Here is a 21793-nt window from a genome sequence, read left to right as displayed (position 1 = left end):
TTCCCATAAGCTGTGTCTCTTTAACACATACAAACTTTTTCCGCCCATCATTTAGTGAGCGAACACCCACACTCAGACATGCTTTGGCCCGTTTTCCGAGCGTATTTGCCGATTTGGAAAACTATGAGGATGCTCTGCGGCGCTCACAATTGTTGTTGTATGCTATGCAGTGATCGTCAACAACTACGAACGCTGCTTCAACGCGGAGAGTCAATTCAGTTCGTGCGTTCGCGGAGCGTGTGCGAGTACTCTTCGAAAAATTTACGGAAAGCAAAATTAAATTTTAACGAAAGTGTGAAGGTTCCTGCGGTTCACAAGGTAGAATTCTATAGGCGATCGCTGGGGTTGAATGTCATATTTAGCATGTTTTTTCGATTTTGGTAGCGCGCGAGGTTCAAAAAAAAGTTAGTAATAATAAAAAGCAAAAATGTGAAAAGTTTTGTGCAAAAGGAAATTAAAAATAAACAAGCTCATAATTTTTTATTCAAGCGAAGACGGTGCATTGGAAAATTGATTAAAGTTAAGTAAACTCAAGCGACTCGCGGCGATTACGAATGCTGCATACGCATTCGAGAAGTAGTGAAATTAGTACAAAAACCTCTACAAAATAGGCAAATCGGTGTTTAAAAATAGACGTGCCGCCGTTCGCAATACGGAGCAGTCAGTCAGTATACGAAAAACATAGCAGAGTGCGCACACACATACACGCGCGCCCATACACTACACATTGCGGTAAAGCAGTTGGAGGACCGAAACGCAAAGAAGAAGCAGAAGAGGAAGATTTCTAGAAGGAAAAAAGTGGAAGTAGTAGAAGAAGCACAAGTATAGTGAGTGTACTCATACGGCATTTGGTGAATGTATAGAGCGTCTTTGACGTCGCTCACGTCTGCGTCATTGCCGCTTTCTTCGGCATTAGCCTGTGTAGATAGCAACGCCGTTAGCTTAGGCGCCGCGCGTTTCGACTTGGTCGTTGTTTCCTACAACATCTCCACTTTCGTCGACGACGTTGTCGTAGTTGCCGCTGTTGTTGTCACAACGTCGACGGGAAGATATGAAGCAAGCGCCGCGCCACCAAAGGGGAAACACAAACAGACAGCAAGAGAGTAGCGCACCCTGGCATATTGTGCGAATCGTGCCGATACCGTAAAATTTCGCAACATTTTGCCATCTAATCAGCAATCGAACGTTGGTGCGTTGCTCCGCGTTGCGCGCCGTAAAATTAGAGTTTGTGCGAAGTGTATTTTGCTGCTACGTAACTAAACTTGCAACGTGTGGCATTTTATATATATACGCGGAAACAAATATAGAGCAATAAATAAGTAATAAATATTTTGTAAACAAATTATACTGTGCCACCAATTCCCTGCCGCAGTCCCTACGCAGCGGGCAAATATGCAAGCAGCGCCTCCGAACGCCGCCACAAAACCTAAAACCGCCTCCATAACGACCACAAACAAACCGACCATAATAACGCATCCAGTAAAAACGAAACCCTACATTGATTCTCATCTATACCAGTCCACACTGCAGCAGCAACAACAAACAGTTGGTAGTCAGATTGGTAGTGGCAAAACGAGCGTCGTGCTCTCCGACGATCCCACACGAGAGATCGAGGAGATCTCAAAAAAGATATCTGAGCACGCCGATGCGTTATACCATACGTGGAAGAGTCGTGGACTAGCACCGACTGAATTGTTAGGTTTCTACACGCATGCAGCGGCTGCAGCTGCAACAAGCGACGGTGCAAGTGACGCGGGCGACCTTTTTGCGGTCGATGACGAGCAAACAGCGGAGGGGCTGCAGAAGTTGGTCAATACATTTGTGCTAAAGGATAAGGAACAGCGCGCGGGTAAGACGAACACGAATACCAGTAGCGCGGTTAACAGATTAGGTAGTGGTGTTGTGAGTGCCGGGGTTATTGGTATCGGTGGTGTTGGTGGACTCGTTGGTGTCGGTAGTGTCGAAAGTGGTGTAATTTTAAACACAGCACAAGAACCAAACATCGATGCCAATATGGTGGGTAAATTGAAGCAATCAACGGCGTCTACAACAAAAAGGAGCGTCACGTCACCGAAGTCGCCCACAACGACATCGGCTATTCTGTTGAAAAATGTCGATACACCTGGCGTTGATGTTGTAGATACTCTGAAAAAGAAGCCTACAAAATCCAATGGTAAAACGACTGGAGCCACGTCTTCCAGTGCGGCGACGTCATCGTTAACTAATAAGTCCGCGCTAGCACTGAAACATGAGAAACAACAACACACAACTAGCACTGGCAGTAGCGCAGCAACGTCAACTAAATTGCGAGGCACAAGCTCTGCCACAAACCCCACAGCTAACACTACCACTATTGGGCGCAGTAAGCCGCACGTTTCGAATTCCGCACCACTGGATATAAACTTAACGGTAGACTTAAATCTAGATTTGGCGGATTTATCCGAGTTGCAGACTCATAATTTGCGCAAAATCAAAGAGCTGCTGCAGGAAAATGCACCTACCACAACAACACAAATAGCGAAAACTGCAACAAACAGCGGTACGAAGCAGTCGAGAAAGGCCAATACAACTAATACAACAGCAACGACAGGCGCCGATGCCGAAGCCGCGCGACATAACGCTAATCATCATTCACGCCGCGGAGAGCTGACGCCCAAAAGCAACAATATCGGCAGTGGCGGTGGTGGCAAGGGTGAAGTGATTGCTGTCAACAATGGCGGCGGAGGAAGTGTCAATAAAGCGGCTATCACAATTGTTGGCAACTGTGGTGTTGCTGATGTTGTAGGTGTTATTGCAACAGAAAGTGTCAATGCTGATAAAAATAGCGGTGCCAGTGGCGCGGGTGCGAGCAACAGTGGCGGCAAAGGCGGCGCGACCATTACAACGGTCACGAACGGCAAACGGAGCACGGTGGCTGCTAAAGTGAGCAATTCGAAATCAACGCCAGCCGATAATCAATCGAATCAAAGTGCCATTAGTGTCAGTGGCCACAAGCAATCGAGCAAAGAAAGCGGCGAAAAAAGTACCACCACAACGACGAGCGCCACACCGAGCACGCGGATTGCAACTGTTAGCAGTAGTGGCAACAAATCAATCAAAGCACCCACCATTAAGGAGGATAATAAGAACGACAGCAACAACAATACGAATACACATACTAATCACTTGAGTAGTGGCGCTAGTCAACATCGAACTGGCAGCAAGTCGAGCGCAAAGAAGGATACAAGAACTGCTAACAGCAACGGTACAGGAGCAACAACGACAGGCTCTACAATTGGTGGCGCTACGAGTGAGAACGGTATGGCAGCTATGCCTGCAGCAACAAGTGGCGCGTCAACAACAACACCATCTAAATTTGCCAAAACTGGACGCACGCTGATCAATGGACAGGATAAATATGGTAAAGCGACCGTGTAAAGTATTCTTACAATATACATATACATTCACATATAAAGATTTAGCAGCGCTTTGAAAATTTGAATATTAACCACAAGAATTTATCTGCTCAACTAGTTGGTCGACCGATACTTACGCGCGGCTCGGTTGCAGAGCGTGTACTTATGTTCGAGAAGTGTCCGGATGTGCGGAACTCATTTTTGAATATAAAAAGACCCGATCCAGCGGATGCGCCACCAAAAAGTCTGCTCAAGGTGAGTAAATTATCACTAACGTCGCCGAGCGCCTAGAAGGTTAGCATCTATATACATATCTACATATGTAGCTTTGATTGTGTGTGTGTGTGTGCGCGCTTATTCAATGTATGTATGTATGTAAGACGTTCAGGTGCAAAATACTGTTAAAAAATGAAAATTGACTCGTCATAAAATCACAACGGATTTTCAATATTTTCCTCTAACGCTACACTGCAAAACGGTTATCTAATAGAGCGATGAAAAACAAAAACAATAGCAACAACGCAAAGCACCGACATGATGAAACAGTGTGAAGCGAGGCAGGCGGTGCGCGAAATGCATAAAGTGGCCAGTAAATCACATTGCTACACTGTGCAACAGCGTGGAGGTTAATGAATGTTTTTTTCAAAAAATTTCTTTTAAATTGCACGTAATTTTCTGTCAATTTAACAATTTCTTTCTCGCCTATAAATGACATATGATAAAACTTGACAATTGTTTAACGGACAACTGTCAAATCAGAAGACTCTTATATGCATATTATCTGTATTCTGGATCTTTGCCTTTTTAAAAAAAATATTTGAAAAAAGAAAGCCGCCTCAAAGAGCTATAAAAATGGTGATGAGATCATTATCCTTACAAAAATTCGCTATATGTTTTGTTAAAGATTTAGCTACTTTTTTTAAGTCAATTAAATATATTTTTTTGATGCCATCTCGGCTGAAAAAATTCTAATTTCAAGCTTTAAAGAACATCTGTGGTAATTAGACAATTTATTTATTATTAGCATGGTTTTCAATATTTCTCTTTCTCAATTACTCTCGAAGCGAAGCTGGCGATGAATGATAAATTGTATTGAAATCCGGAATCCTTTTTGTTTTAAAAGATCGTTAATTAAGAAATTGGTACACGCACTTTAGTAGGCGTTTTAGATATTCAATTAAATGAGTCAATTAGCAGTTTTCTCCATACCATGTTACCAATTGGCTAATAAACTAAATTAAAAGACCTGTAGTGAAGAAGAAGCAGTTACTTTGTTTATTGAAACCCAGACCATATCACAGAAACACACTAAAACTTTTAATTTATTTTTACCGATTTCACCACCAACATCTCAAAATTGCACAGTGTACACGTAATTAACACGATCTGCAGCCGAACCTCAAATGCGTGCCGACAATTTTTAAGGTTGCTGTGTTAATGCAACGTTTTTTTTCTCAGACTAAAAAAAAAATATAGCAAAAGTATTATGTGTGAAAGCAAAGAAATAAAAATATAAAAAATCGACATAAGACATAATACGATAAGGCAAGAGATTAGCGTAATCTCTGTACAATGGAACGAATATTAGTTTGCTTTGCTATTATACGGCTCTCTTATTTCAATTGATTGATTTCATGTGATCTTCTTTAGTTTAATTTCGCTGCTAATTGCTGTGGTTTGCGCTTTTTGTTTTTTGTTAAGGGGCACACCTAGTGTGACAGCCTAAACAACGTTGCTTTTTGGGCATTAAGAAAAAATGCTGTGTCGATTTCTGAAATTTTCTGGGTACATTTATACATGTTTGAAAAATCACAATGCATTTTTTGAAAAAATTTAAGAAAATTAAACATTGTATTCAGAATTATATACAGAACAGGCAGAAAAAAATTTCATCGGGTCATTGGTCTTCATTTGTCACTGCAGCAAATTCGAAAAAAACGTGTTACGAGAAAAACGCGTTTAAAGATAATTTGATGGAGCTGATTGAACTGATCGGCTACACTTTAGAAGGCTGTAACTTCAAAAACTATTTGAGATATTGATTTGAAAGTTTAGTATGTTATTTTCAAGGGTATAAACTATCGAAATATGAAATCACTTTTCATTACACGCTACGTGTGCTCCATAAAATAAATGAATTAATTATTAGAATTAGAATTTTGGATTCGCTAGTGTACATAATTTAGTTTGATTGGAGTTCTGCTTTTGTTAGAATATGTTATTCTTTGTATAAAGCAAACAAATTATAAGTATCAGAGCAACACGTTCTGGTTTGCTTCATAAATGTTTTTTAAAAATATATGTCGGTAAGTTACGTAGAATCTTTGGAACCAAACGGACACATATAATTGGTCCATCTATGAAAAGTACGTCACCTCAAATTCTTCAATATTAAGCAACACACTTTGACGAGTCAATATTTCTATTAATGAAATTCTACCTCATTCCGTTTTATAAACCATTAATAAATTATATTAGCTAGCCTTTTAACCCAAACAAAAAATTCCATAATATTATGTGAGTGTTTTATATTTAATAAGTTAATCTCTCTAATAAGACACCGTGTATGATCGAAGGATCTCTCAGATCAACGTTACTGGTTAAAGACTCACTTCGATTTTCTTCCAAATAAAAAAATCGAAAAGCTTACTTCTTCATATTACATATATATGTATATCAAATTTTGAACTATCTGGTAGCACTTTTAAAGCATATCTTGAAAAATATAACACGCAATTTAGTGTGTTTCAGCATGATGTCAGATAAGACTTATCTTTCATACAGTCAGTTAAAGATAAAAAACTGTATAGGTTTATATAATTATAATTTTAGGTACCTACCATTGATATTGGTTACAACGATAATTATTTAAACTGTAAACAAACTTCGTTATTAGTTTCGAGACATAAGTTGTACTGAGTGACAGAAATACAGTAATAAATATTTGTAGGCCGAAATTCTGTAGAAAATTCTGATTTCCTTAAATGACTTTCAAAACTATATTGTATTTGAATATTAAGTTTGCAATGGATTACTGTTAATCCTTCTCAATTTCGGTTGACAGCCAAACATTCCGTTCCGTTCTTTCTGTGCTGTGAAAAGATGAAAAACGAGCAGACATACATAAATGATATTTTATCAAAAACGCTACGCCAATCGAAATTGCTTATGAAAGCAAGCAAATTAACTTTTTTCCACCAAATAATTAAAGAATAATTAAAACTGACAGAAATGCAATTTGTTGTTTCGTACTAAGAAAACACTATTCATTGCCACGATCTCCGACGACATATGTATATTTGCCTGCATTGCTCTATGTACACCTTCATAGAATAATCTAAACGTAAATACGTGAATATGTATTGGTATTTGTATATATTATTGTGTGTGTTTAGCTTGAAGTACAAATTTTTGTTACTTTACGTTGTGATTTATTGGCAATTCGCTTTATCTACACAAGTTGTGAATATATTTTTGTAATCTTACTATATAAATCAACATATATTTAGACAAACGCCCGTCAATATAACCCACACACATACATACATACATATATGTATAAGCGAAAGTGTATGTGTATAAATGGTGCACCTACGCATTAGCGTCCCACCTTGGGGGCCATACAAACAAATGTCGAAATGTCTGCGCCTCGTGCAAATCGCCAATGACTAGTGAAACGTTAAAATTGTAAAACGCCAAATTTGAAAATCGAATAATCGGAAAAACGGAAAATCACTCATTCGAAATTTTCCCTATCTTTCAAGATTTGCTTTTGCTTCCACATTACATTTACGTAGCTGAATATTTATTTAGTTGAATCCTTTGTTGGGATGTACACACTCTGACCCTTGTAGTTATTTTTGTTGATATTAGTATATATTTTTTTAACTGTGACGTGCCGATTGATCTTAAGTTTAACCGAAAACATGCGCTATATCATTTATGTAGTAGCTGGCGAGTAGAAGATTTCACTTAAGTAATTACGAAAATCGTTGTTTGCAAATATGCTTACAGTTGTGGTCAGATAATTGTTACAAAGAACTTTTAATGAGGAAGGACTTTTGATATCAAAGCATACTTGCAAGTTTGACAGATAAATAAAATAATATTTTAATTAAATAAACCAAAATAAAAAATAGAAATAGAGATAATTGGAATAACTAAAAATATTCCCTATGAACTCGATATTATTTTATTTTACTGCTGAAAACCTGCATAATCACTCGTCTTTGGAGTTGTAGCAAACAACTGTTTGAGCAAGTATTGTCCAAAATGACGATTTTACGGAAATAGTTTTTTTTATATACAAATACTACAATAATACAAGCTAAGAGTATTGCCATATAAAAATTATGTTTATTTTTAAAATTTAAATTTCTTTATAAAAAAAATTTGACTCGAAAACGTCGGATCTTCTTGCGAAGCGATGTCGCTTCGGAAGCTCGAGCGGCTTCAGTTCTTACACAAGCTGTGTTTTGCGCGTTTTCAATTTAAGATCTCGTAAAATGCGCCAAGTCGTTCCACACGTCAGTTCGTGTTGCTGGGAACGGCGCCGAATCGAATCTTCACGTTCTTCGTGTACACTCTCTGCTACGGCCGCAATATATTCTCCACTGCATGCTGGATGTGGTCTATTCGATCGAACCTTATCCAATAATGAATGCTGGGTCTCAAGATGGGTGATGGTGTTGCGTATAGTGCGCTCAGTAGGCCGATTATGTTGACCATAAGTTGAGCGAAACACGCAAAACACATTCTCTACAGAACGTGAATTTTCGTAATAAAGTTGAACAATTTGTAAAATGTTCAGACGTAACTCTTTTCATGATGAAATGCCAAACAATACTGAACAAAATTAGCATGACAGCTTGATACAACGCACGCGTGGTCTGTCAAAAAAGGCTATTGAAACAAGTACCTCTATTTGGATCACCCGTTAAAAATAACAATAGTTTTGCAAGATACTACTTTGGATAGATACTTCGATATGTTTAAGCTATAAATATCGATATTTATTTTAAGTAGGTATTTAAATATATTTTAAAGCCTCTATATATGCTTAAATTGCTCTGAACTATCAGGCTTGCTTGGTATCGTACGAAAATCTTGAATCAGGTTAAATTGAGAGCAGATCAAAAAAAATCTTTTAAAAACATATCACTAAATAAAGCTTAGAAAATTAATAAATTTCATAAAAAACGTTTAATACATCGAAATATCGCTATTTTATTCCCTTATATCGATGTTTTTAAATTTTCGATCACCTGTAATATGCTTCATATATCGATGCCAATATAGATTATATTGTGTATCAACATGTTTTTAATCGTACTTGATCTAGATAACCATTAACTTTAATAGAACAGTTAGAACAGAAGGCTGTTGTTACTAATATATTATTGGATAAAGTTCTTCATTCATTTTTCTTAACGCGTTTGAAGCACAATTAGCGAACATTAATGTGGTATTCACTTGTATAGATCACGCTACTTCAATACATTTATATATTATTTTCGAATTTCACACGGGCGCTAAGTATTCTATTCTGAAGTGCCAGCTTTTTCTTGACTTTCGACTATTTAATTAATTTATTTCTTTTTATGTCTACGTTTTCTTACAACTCTTGGCCCATTATTTATTTGTTGTTTTTTTGCAAGAGCACTCTTTTAATTTAAAAATGTTCTTTTTTTGAAATAAGATGTTTTAAAGTTTACCAAATATATTTAGAACAATTTCAGAATTGCTGCCTACTTACACGCAAAATCTTACCGCATTAGACTCAGATAACAATTTTGATCATGTCACTTTAAAATGCTTCATTTCTTCTGCTTACACAATTTCGATCCACTTCTGTTATCGATTGCACGTGATTTCTTCTTGATGCCTTTGCAGCGATTATTATGGAAATGTTGTTTGTCTTATCGAAGTATTAATAAAAAATGAAATGATTTAGCGTAATTACAATTTTTTCCTACCATATAATCTGTTTTTTGCTTTCATAATATTTATTTGGTCTCAACTGTAAATTTGTATGCGTACATTCAATATGCGTCAATGTGTGTAAGCGTTTCCTTTTATTGCGCAATAAAAATATGTGCGGCTGTGTGAATGAAATTTCCCTTTTTACCATGGCGACAAGTTCATTAAACCGAAATTTTGCATGGTTTTGTGTAAAATGCAAATTTTCGCAAAAAATATTAAAACAATTTTATATATATAATATATATGTACATATGTACATTTTTATGTACGAGTATATGCAGTATATGCTGATCGTTGGACACAACTCGCTTTCGTGTAGCGTCGATGTCGTCGGTTGTCGGCTAGCCGGCAATTTATGTAGCATGCAACAACGCTAAGCATAATTTTATGGCATGCGTTATAATTGTCGCTCATTGCGAAATATTTATTTTCACATATTAAACTACATATGTACATACATATGTTTTTATATATTTATGTATTGCTATTTTAAAAAGCCAAACAATAATAGGGTGATTTAGTTCTTTTCTTGATTCAAACAAGTGGGAAAATGTGTAAACAATTTAAAAATATTTTATTTAATATAGATCCATACATATATGTATGTACATGTGTATGTGTGGCTAGCTCATTAATATCGGCATGTGTTTCAGATGATTTTTTGTTTAAGTTCAAATTGTTTTAAGGTATTTTACATAAATAAGTAAAAGCGTTTTTTGTCTATACACAAATTCTATCAAATGCGATGTGATTATTTTACTTTTTTGTTGAAATTAATTCAATTACTCAACAACGCTCGTTGCCGTTCGTGTGTCGGTACACTCACACATAAATATCTCTGTGATAGTGTGATATTTACACAGGTATTCGTTCGCGGCACGCAAGTGTAGGTGGATATGCACGAATTCAACGATAATTCAATGCTCTCGGCTCGGAATTTCCTTTTCGAACATATAGATATACGAAAACATATGTATGTTTTATTTTATTCCAAAAAATGTAGATCCGCCGCCTCCGCAACCAAAATACATACTAATTGGCCAAAGTATGCACTTAATGGCGAATTTTTCAAATTAAACCAGGGGTACACAAACATTTTTAATATTGAACTTCAATATACTAGCACTTTAGGGCGCTTCTGTGTTAAGATCTCTTTTACTGCGCTCATACGCAATGACAATTAATAGATAAGTTCAAAGGTTCAGCTCGGCGCTGATAATATGTTCATAATATTAAACAGAGTGCAACGGATATTTTATAAAAATTTCAGAAATGTATGATGTGAATTGCAAATGAAAATTTGGAATTCTGATTCGTCAGGCCTCACGACAGTATGCGCAAGAATCGTCTCAAGATATTGGCATATAAACTAAAATTGTACTCGATGGCGCTAAAGCTTCTATAGTTCATATATCTAAATTTTTTTCACCTTATTTGTTCCGATTAGTGTATATGGAAAAATTTTGTGCTATGCTCTGATAATTTTTCACATATTTTATTATGTACCATCGAAGTTTGGGAAGCTCTGGCCTAGACTGTAAATATCGAATTGTAAGTTTTTATTGTTTATTATAATAATCGTTTTACAAAGAATTTTATGTTACGTCGGTTCTAATAATATTGGAATATGACAATAAAATACAATACCATATTTACTATCTAAATATAAGATATATGAAATTATGCAATTTTATATAAAAAGGGTGTATGTGAAATAGGCAAACAATGAAAATTTCCATCATAGCTACTCATAATGACATTTAATCAAAAAGTCTAAAATTTTATTAGTTTAGTCTGTGGTTTAAGTACTGTTAAACTAGAAGAAGTGTTGTTTTCGCCAAAAACCAAGACGCCAACGTTCTTTCAAAGTTATATATCTAATCTTAATTTCTCCTTAAATATCGCAAATTAAACTTTATTCACTATTCTGTAGGTTAAATTGCATTCAACACCGCCTCCGCCGCCCGAACATAATTCTATACAACGGGAAATTCGGAACACCAAAACAGCGTACATACCTAGGTTAGTGAACACTTTAAGCGCCCCGAAATGTATACTTCTTCACATAAATATTCTCTCACTTTGACAGATTCTACTTCCCACATGGCAAGCCTCAGCCACAAATCGCATTGGAACGCACTTTGCGCGGCATTTTGGGCGCGTTCGACTCATTTCCGAACAATCAGGTGACTAAAGACGAGCTGCCGCGCATTTTGAAAATCTGCGGTCTGCCCTTCTATTGGCGCATGCCGGTGATGGTTTTCTGTCAGCAGGGCAATTCTGGACTGGTGGAGCGACAAAGATTCGTGGAATTCTGGAAACAGTAATTACTAGCCGACATATGTATTATCGAAATATCTTTATGAATAAACCGAAAATATTGCTATACTTATTTAGAATGAATGTTTACTGTCATGATGCCGCCTCACGTTTCGTTTACATTTTATCGCGCGGTCAACGTTTTCGCCAATACATACTGCCGGAGGACTTGGCGCCGCTCGTGCAAGACGTGGTCGATACACATCCTGGCTTGGCGTTCCTCAAGGAGGCTACCGAGTTTCATTCCAGATATGTACACACAGTCATTGCGCGAATATTTTACTCGGTAAATAGGTGCTGGTCGGGCAGGATAAACATATCGGAACTGAAGAAATCCGATCTCTTGGAGGTTTGTATATGCTGATAAACTCTTAAACTGCTATTTCTATAATTGTCACTTCAATTTGAAGGTGCTCACGTTACTGGAGGAGGAGGACGATATCAATCAAATTATGGCCTTCTTCAGCTATGAACACTTCTACGTCATCTATTGTAAGTTCTGGGAATTGGATAAAGATCACGATCTGCTTATCAATCAGGATGATTTGGCGCGGCATAGTGATCATGCTTTGTCCACACGCATTGTTGAGCGAATATTTTCGGGTTGCGTAACGCGTGGCGATAATAAAAAGCAGCCCGAAGATGAGCCGAAAATGTCCTATACCGATTTTGTGTGGTTTCTGCTTTCCGAAGAGGATAAGCGTACACCTACCGCAATCGAGTATTGGTTCCGTTGTATGGACATCGATGGTGATGGCGTGTTGTCCATGTACGAATTGGAGTACTTCTATGAGGAACAACAGCAACGTATGGAATCGATTGGCATTGAGACGTTGCCATTCGAGGATTGTTTGTGTCAGGTGAGGACAGACCTAGATTACTTTTGTGTACGAAAAATTGCCGAGAAAAGCAATGTTTAAAAATCGACATTGGGAGTGGGGAACGTAGATAAATCTGTCGCAGGTTTCAACGTACTGAAAGGGAGTGCGAAATGATCCATGTCTTAATATGTGCAAATATATTTTTATATCCTGAGCAGGAACAGGAATAGGGAACGGCAAGTGACCACTATAGCATAGCTGAAAAAGATCAAGATAAAGTTTTTCAAAAAATATATTTTTTCCTTATTAAATAATGTAAATTCGACTTGAAGGTTGTTTATATCAAACAACGTGGATTCTTAAAGTTTTGAAACTTCTGTTTTTTGTTTAGAAATATCTAATTGAAATAACTGACAGTCACGGCGTACATATGTAGTTTGAGAATCACTGTTTTAACATGTTAGGCGCTTTGTACTCAAAATAATTTCATTTCAGATGCTCGACATGATTAAACCTGCACGTCGCGACTGCGTCTCATTGGGCGATTTGAAGCGCTGCAAAATGACACATGTCTTCTTCGACACATTCTTCAATCTGGAGAAATATTTGGATCATGAGCAACGTGATCCGTTTGCCTCGCAAAGAGATGAATATGTAAGTCGATGAAAAAAATCAAAAAAAATTATAATTATTTATATTAATAACCCTACTTTTTTCGCAATTTTTAGTCATCCGATTGGGATCGCTTTGCGGCGCAGGAATACGAACTGCTCATCTCTGAGGAAAACGAATGAACACATACTTACATGCATAGAAATCGTACAAACTACATACATATCTACAAGTTTTTTGTATAAAACAAATAACTGCAAAGCTATTTTTATACAAAAACAAAACCAGAAGAAAAAAACTAAAGAGTTTATAAGGAGAGGGAGCAAATGCAGCAAATTTTTTTAGTACATCTAACAAACTATAAAATTATATTTCTTTTTTATGATCATAGTTATTTATAAACATACATACACATATTTCACATGAACCAAAGTAAAATATGCATATACTAACAAATACCAACAGCGAGTGGAATTTGGAGAATATTAGTGAAAATCCACGAACCACTCGTATAGCCATTACCTAACGTTGAATGGCGGAAAATCTAGTCACACACACACATTACATTTGCATAACACCTGCAATCATAACAATTAACGAGCGCGAAAACAGCGCTGCGCCAATAAATGGAAACGGAAGCAACAAAAGCGATGTGAACCACTGGCGAAAGCAATTAAGTGCAATAACATATTGACTACAAGAACGCATTAAGAATATAAAATATAAAAAAATTATATTAATTAGTCCCAATATGTTGTTGACTTAATTAAATGAATTTTCTATTTAAAATTTTATTTTGTTTTCTTACTTTTTTATTTTGATTTCTTTGAATTATTTAATATAATATTTATATTTATATTATATAAAATACGCTATTATTTTAAAATAAAACTTGACACTACATTTTATTATTTAATGCTATCAAAAAAAAATATTTTCTTTCGCAAAAATTTCAATTTTTTTTGTTTTGCTCTTTACTTGCAATAGTTTTTGTTGTGGTTGTTTTTGCCTACATGTCTCACAGAAACAATTTGCTTTAACCTGTATTTCGTAAATGTATAGTAAGTATATTTATACAACGTGTAGCATTTTTTGTATTTTGCATTTTTTTTTTTCAAACAAAATTTTTTTATCGCTTTCTTCTTCACTTTTAATAACATTAGACAAAAATTTGTTTAAATTTGTAGAATTTTCAAATTTGGCATTCAACGTACATACATTAATGTTTTGCGGATAAACAACATCACCACGGGCTTGCTTTGTTCAAGTAATTCACATTTGCCGTTCACACATGCGCAGTACAGTGAAATATTCATTAACTGTTCTTATTTGCGTTTATTGCAAAATATAGACTAAAAATATACATAAGTAGTGCTCATTTAATAATAATAATGATAATAATAATATATATTGAAAATAATTGATTATTGTTTGCTGTGGCAATTTCAATATATAAATGTGTTTTTTTTTTTTTTTGCTTTAAATATTTCTTAAAGATATTCTGTTTCCTATTAGCTGTTCAAAAATATAACATAAAGTACGGGGAGTACTTGTTCAATTTGTGTAGTTGTTGTAAAAGGAGGACCAACGCAACGCCACAACGCAACCGCAAACACATTTGTCTCATTTTGTTGTTGTTGTTTTAGTGAGATTGCTTCGAGCAAAAGTCGATTTTTTTTTGTTTTTTTTTTTTTGGCTTTTGTTTAATCAAAAATATTCAAGCATTGCTTTGTTAGGACATGTCGCCGCAACATTTCCAACGTGTACAAGTGTCATTTTATTGCGTGATGCGTACTTTGGCGCTTTCGCTGTCCTCATAGTTTTTACCCTCACTATCATTCTCATCCGCGGTACCGTCATCGCCATTTTCTTTGCGTACATACACAGGCTGTGTGTCGCCCTTCACGTAGTCGGCGGTGATGTGTACACCGGTGATGTCGGAGCCGGGCACCAAAAACATGGGATCTAGCAGCAATTGCTCCTGTTTCACGATAATGTAATTAATGTAAAACAAACAAAAAATTTTATATTTTTTTGCAACTGACCATAATCGAACGCAGGCCACGTGCACCGGTATGACGCTCCATTGCCATGGCAGCTATCGACTCGATGGCATCACGTTCGAAGGTCAACTCCACCTTATCCATGCCGATGAGCGCCTTGTACTGCGGTATTAAGGCATTCTTGGGTTCGGTTAGTATTCTCACCAGCATACTCACATTGAGACTGTGGAAGGGAACAATTACGGGGAAGCGTCCAACAAATTCCTACAAATTATTGAGAATTATGAAAACAAATAATAATAATGGAGATAAAATATATGAAAACATAAATAACGGCGGTGGGCGCAAAGCAAATAGCGGTAATGGTTTTCAAGTTGCTCTATGAACTTACAGGTATCATGCCGAATTCGACGAGATCTCTAGCTTGCACTTTTTTCAGGCTTTTGTCACGTTCCTCCTGATCACTATCCATAGGAGAAGCGGTCGATTGAGCGGCACGACGCCCGGACGAATTTGTGGATGGTATGCCGAAACCCAAATACTGCAGCGTAATAGGAAATAAAGACAAAATTGCATAAAACAGTTAAAATCATAAACTCGAAAAATGCTTTATACGCAAATCATACACACCTTTTCGTTGAGTCGCCTTGCAATCAGGCGATCCAGTCCAGTGTATGCGCCCGACGCCACAAATAGTATATTCGTGGTGTCCACTTGTACAGTCTCGCCTCGCAGTTTACGCGGCGAATTACGTTCGGGCACGTTAACAATGGTGCCTTCCAACATCTTCAACATGCCCTGTTGCACACCCTCGCCGCCGACGTCGCGTAATTGATGTATGCCGGGCACAGCGCCGATTTTGTCGACTTCATCCAAGAACACAATTCCGGTTTGAGCACGCTCAACACTGCAACAAAAAGTGGATAGAAAGAGAGTGGAAAGGTAGCAAACCAAAATTGAATGGTGCAAGAGAGGAAATTGTGTTTAGTAAATTTCTATAATTAAGCATAAAACTATTTGGACGCTACTCACTTGTAGTTAGCGTCTTGTAGCAGCTTTGAAATTACGCTTTCGATATCCTCGCCCACATAGCCGGCTTGTGTGAGTGTAGTGCAATCACAAATCGCAAACGGTACATCGAGACACCGTGCAATTGTCTGTGCAATCAAAGTTTTACCCGAACCAGTTGGGCCCAACATCAAAATATTACTCTTCTCTAATTTCACTTCGTAATTTTGCTTATCCAATATTTCCGAACCACTATCTGAATGCGCATGATGTGCGCCACCGCTATTACCAGCACCGGACAAATGGCCCTTCGGCGGCAATTCGGTGCCGGATGTGTTGCCTATTGTGTGTCCAATGCCGGATATGTGCAGCAAATCGGTGCGGCCCATTGCATCGTTGGACTGTATGTTCGTTTGCGTCTGTACTTGTGGCAAATTATGGTGTATGCGTTTGTAATGATTGTATACGGCGACGGCAAGTACCTTTTTCGCAAAATCCTGTCCCACCACATGACGATCCAAGTACTCCATAATTTTCTGTGGTGGCGGTGGTGGTTTACGATAATTTTTCGGCTCCTCCTTTGCATTCTTCTTCGTATCGACTTCGGAGAGCACGACGAAGAAGTGATTACATTTAGCACACTTTACGAAACGTGTCGAACTGACAAATGTCTCCACTTGCGTGCATGGATTACCACATTTCGGACAGGAGAGTGTATTCTTGTCATTGGGCGGTTCACCGCTGCTACCTGTGGTCGAGGCGCCACCACCACCGCCGACACCACCCATCGAACCGCCACTGCTGGCGCCTGTGCCCGATGTGGTGCTGCCGTTGGTGGTGCCGTCATTGCCCGACGACGCCGCAGTAGCTGTGACGATTGTGCGGAAGGGTTCCTTGCCATCTGTGTGATTGTGCAAACAACGTGTTGAGGTCAATGTGCCATTGATACTTCTGATATGGCTAACGACGCTCGCGCAACAGACTCCTGAATTGAGAAGAGAAAGTGAGGAAAATTAGTATTGTCATTTAAAATATGAGTTATAGGGAATACTTAAAAATTAATTTGTTTGTTTTTAATTTTTTTTGCAAGTATTTGGCATGTGGCTTTGTTCGTTGTCGCAAATCATATTATCATGCGCAAAAATTAAATCGGGTACGTTGAACTGAAATAGCTTAAAAACAAGTAGATGAGTACAACATACTTAGCCAACAATACAGACAAACCTCATAATCATCTTTATTTATATTCCAATTTTCAATTGCACTTTTCAGCACACATTTTTTGTTTCATTTTTTTTTTTCAAATTACATTTTTTTATAAGTTGACTGAGTGTATTGGCAGTTGACTTTGCTTTTTTGAGTAAATAGAACTGTGGTCAAATAATTAGTACTGATCGATAAAGTGACAGTTTTTTGTATTATGACTGAATACATGATACATATCTACATAAAATGTATTTATGTGACTGCAAAGCTGAAGTCGAGAGTATTTAAAAGTAATAATATTATTCAATTATTTTCTACAGGTAGTTCCTTCAGATATTTTCTAATTCGTATTAATTGCTGATTTAATTAAAATCGATATAATAGCAAAATGAGTTACGATTTTAGGATCCTAAATTTAACCTTAAAATAGTTCCTCCAGATTTTTTTTAAAACCGGTTTTGTATTTTTTCTTACTGAATACGACAAATTTCAAATTATTGAAAATATATGAGTTAGACTTTTTAAATTTTATTTTATTTTTGAGATTAACATCAAATTTGCGTTTTTGTAGAAGCGCGTAAGTGTGAGATTTATTCAAACCTTTATTAGAATTGTTCTTTTTCATTGCACTATACTGTATTCATACGAAACTCTCAGTGAAGTGCTTCGCTAGATTGATATTAATACTTATAAACAGCTTTAATCAGTTTAAATTAGTTAAACAAAATGAAAGAGATATTTTCCGTGCATCAAGCCCCTCTGTGCTTGCATGTGTGTTTGCATAGATTTCTGTTTTTTATTATGATTATTCACTGAGGTTGCATAATTTGTTCGCATCGTAATATATATGCATAAATTTTAAAATATGAGTGTCGGAGTTTAAATTGTACCTTTTAACTGCACCATTACTGGTTTTTCAATTATATATGAATTGTTTCTAAGAGCATATCTTGCTCTTTTTCCAGAGATAGTTCTAAAACTATATATAGTCTAAAACTGTGAAAAATTGTCAGCGCAGAGCCCTGAGTTCACAAACTTGCGTTCGACTTCATCAACTTCCATTTTCCTTTTTGTTTTCTATATGGTAAGTATAGCGAGTTGCTCATTATATTTGACCTTAGCCTTGTCTCCAAAACAAAATGCACACGTTTAAGACCCTGATAGTATGTGAAGTGACAGGGTCGCGTGAGGCGAGTTCATTACCTGTGATATTCGAGCAAATATGTGTTTTTGTACATGATGTACATTTATAACCGTTAAGAATTGACATGCACAATAAGTGTTTGTTTATGGGCTGAGCTTCAAGTGATTTGTATGTACTACGTGACAAACGAAAAGCCACAGATAATAAAATATTAACGGAATCCATAGTGTGAAAACTAAAAATCATTTGTATTTCCACTTTTAATGCTGTGTATTACACTTAGCGCGCGTAAATATGTTAGTGCATATCCATACAGAATAAATAAATATGTTATTCATATATTTTTAATTTTACCAACATTGTTGTTGATAAGCAGGTCAAATAAAACAACACAATTTGGTTTTTACTGTTATTTTACTTTTTGTTTAGCATCTGCTATTGCTTTCGTGCGAAAAAATTACATATTGTAATAACAACAAAAACTGAAAAATTGTCGTCAGTGCTGAGCTACCTAAGTAAGGTAGCGTATGAGAGGAGAAGAGTGGTTTAAAAGTCGCTAGCTTTTTCGTTCACTGTGAATTGATGAACTTGTTTTTTGTTGGTTCTGTTTTGATTTGGAGTTTGCAAATTTATGTACTGAAATATGTACATATGTATGCATATATGCATATTAAGATACTTATGGATACAATAAATATATTAATGCTTAACTAAGTTAATTTTATGCATTTGATATTTTTTGGCTTCAATGCGCTTAATTATTGGGTTTAAAAATTCAAAGTTTGCACATATGACCTTCAAATTTGTGTTGTAAGTTACTTTTCAGCTTACTGATTTATGTACATACATATGCATGTAGATGTTTAAAATAAGGCAATATGACAAGCAATTCGAGACGATGATATAGACAGTTGTGTGGTAAATGTTGCATATAATCTTCAATTACATACATAACTATGTCTATAATATATATATAGTGCTGAAACATTAAATATACTACATCAAACAAAGGAGTATTTCCCCCTAAGGCCTACAACAGCATTATATGTACATAACAAAAGTGGGTGGTCAAGTTTTTTATTATTGTTGTTCTTCCAAAAATATAAAAATATGACTATGTGCTACACAATCAACGGAAAACATTACAATTTATCAATATTATAACAACAAACAACACACCATAAATTAATGAACTGATTGAAAATCTATTTGCCAAAAAAACAAAAATACATATGCATGATTGAGAACACAAAAAGGGCTAACAAAGGGAGAAACTAGAGCAAAAAACTAATATTCTGCACGAATTGCTGATGAGAATAAAAAGCAACAACTTATGTATATACAAATGTATGTATGTATATATTTTAATCTGTTTGTATTTTCTTGACTTAAAAACATTAGTGTGGTGGTCTTTTTTTACCCCTAAAAATTTTAAATACAATTATGCTATTCTCTTATTGTCTAAGAAATGTTATAAAGCTTGTATTCTAACTGCGTAACGTGTTGATAAACTTAATTCAGGTAAATAAGTACGCGAATACATATGTACATACACTAGATCTGCTGTTCAAATCAAAGTCTGTAATTCTAACATTTGTAATACCTACTTATATATATATGAGCACATATGTACACCTTAATATGTACATACATATGTATGTACATTACATAAATATATTTTTGTTATTCTTGATGGCGCTTCTATTTGATCGAGTCGCAGTAAGAAACAGAATATTTGCCCATTGCTCTTATAAATTTTTGTATAAGCTAAAGAAGCAAGGACAGAAAACAAAACTAGAAAAAACGTTAACTTCGGCTGCATCAAACCTATAAACCTTGTACAGGACCATTTTTATAGCATAAAAGGGTATAAAAAGATATTTATTCTGATTTTGATCGGTCAGTTTGAATGGCTTCTATAAAGTATAATGGTCCGATCTGAACAATTTCTTCGGATATTGTAGCGATGCCTTGGATAATAATCTGTTGCAAATTTTGTGAACCTTGCCAAATTAACAATTGTTCCATGCAAGGACTTGAATTTGATCGGTCAGTTTGTAAGGTAGCTATATGTTTCCGATACATGAAATGCTGTTTGGTGCGTAAAGGACGTGTACAGATAATACCAGTTTAGGAAAAACTTCAAACTAAATTTGTAACCCACTACCTCTTTCTATAACTTCAACTTATAACTTACCTTTTAGCCAGTAGTAATTTGGTCCAAGTCTCGGCAATTGTGACAGGAGCACAAAGTGTCGTACAACACTCATGGTTCTGCTGAATTCCTGTCTCTGTCTATTTTTACACCTCCTCAAATACTCGGCTTTTATCAGTTCAGCTCTACAATTTATTATACCCAAATTTTTTTCAATGGAATCGTAGGTAGTGTTCACGTTGCTCTTGTTTTATTTGGACGATCCTCGTCGCCTCCCAGGCTTTTTTGTCCGAACGCGTTCACTTTTTGTACTTTCAGCGATTTTTAACGCGTGTTTCGATAACTTTTTTTATTAGCAATTTTGTATTTCAGCAAATTTTGAAGTGATTATTTTGTTTTATAAGACGTAGTTCGTTTTGCGAATGGAAAAAACGTTGTCAAAATATATTTTTCTATCGTTCTCTTTTCTTTTTTTTTGCTTTATTCACTTCTGTCTTTGCTTTATATTTTTGTACCGTTTGCAAACTTCTTCATTTTCAACTGCACTGCTGACTTTTTGTGTTCCTTTTGCCTTGCTGCCGTTGTTAATATCAACTTTTTTTCGCTGCTGCGACTGCGAAATATTATGCGAATTGACAGACAGCTGTGAACAGGGCTGCAACTCACGTTGAATAACAACTCACGGACTCGAAAAATCTGCAAGGTAATACTTTCGTTATAGTAGATTTTAAATAATATTAATTGTTTCTAATACATCACTTAACTAGAACCATTAAATGTAAAAAAACAAAGTTCGGAGAGAATGTTTACACCAAATGAAATGATATTTACCAAACACAATTTCAAAATGCAACACTGTTTATGTTTCCGCGACGACGTCAACAGCGACCGAATTGTTATATGACAAAGATACCACAAATATGCGAAAACGAAATGTCATCACAAGCAACTGTTATTTGCAGTATGTTCAATGAATGCCGAGATCTAGGCAAAACTCAAGTCAGCTGTTTTCAAAACGTTGCCATAAAACGTAACGTGACGTAATGTTATTATTGCAGCGTACAATTTAAACAACATTAAAATAACGTTATTGTACTGGTAAACTCGTTGCTTTTCCTGGTAGGGTATATCACGAAAAATGAGATTTT

At 36.1% G+C, this 21793-nt stretch overlaps 2 protein-coding genes and 2 long non-coding RNA genes across 4 annotated transcripts; 2 read left to right on the top strand and 2 right to left on the bottom strand.

Moving 5' to 3' along the window:
* The first annotated feature begins 207 nt into the window (after positions 1–207).
* On the top strand, positions 208–14243 carry LOC106627712 (serine-rich adhesin for platelets). Its single transcript, XM_014247928.3, has 8 exons — positions 208–3400; positions 3514–3650; positions 11311–11399; positions 11467–11700; positions 11775–12045; positions 12107–12556; positions 13013–13171; positions 13246–14243. Exons 1-8 carry the CDS (start codon positions 1393–1395, stop codon positions 13309–13311), a joined length of 3414 nt encoding a protein of 1137 aa, XP_014103403.3. The 5' UTR covers positions 208–1392; the 3' UTR covers positions 13312–14243.
* A 201-nt stretch (positions 14244–14444) lies between these two features.
* ClpX (Caseinolytic protease chaperone subunit) lies at positions 14445–21777 on the bottom strand. The gene is made up of 7 exons (XM_036377925.2): positions 21477–21777; positions 20688–21341; positions 16165–17125; positions 15763–16039; positions 15524–15673; positions 15175–15396; positions 14445–15110 (listed from the first exon to the last, which is right to left on the bottom strand). The coding sequence occupies exons 2-7, from the start codon at positions 20758–20760 to the stop codon at positions 14907–14909; spliced, it is 1887 nt and encodes a 628-aa protein (XP_036233818.1). The 5' UTR covers positions 20761–21341; positions 21477–21777; the 3' UTR covers positions 14445–14906.
* On the bottom strand, positions 17144–20681 carry LOC138857507 (uncharacterized). The gene is made up of 3 exons (XR_011396624.1): positions 17897–20681; positions 17365–17863; positions 17144–17312 (listed from the first exon to the last, which is right to left on the bottom strand). It is a non-coding gene; the product is annotated as an uncharacterized lncRNA (long non-coding RNA).
* LOC138857501 (uncharacterized) lies at positions 21228–21493 on the top strand. Its single transcript, XR_011396623.1, has 2 exons — positions 21228–21348; positions 21413–21493. It is a non-coding gene; the product is annotated as an uncharacterized lncRNA (long non-coding RNA).
* Positions 21778–21793: the final 16 nt, after the last annotated feature.

The sequence above is a fragment of the Bactrocera oleae genome, chromosome 2 (genome assembly GCF_042242935.1).
Source record: "Bactrocera oleae isolate idBacOlea1 chromosome 2, idBacOlea1, whole genome shotgun sequence".
Taxonomy (NCBI): domain Eukaryota; kingdom Metazoa; phylum Arthropoda; class Insecta; order Diptera; family Tephritidae; genus Bactrocera; species Bactrocera oleae.
This window is presented reverse-complemented; position numbering and strand designations above follow the sequence as displayed.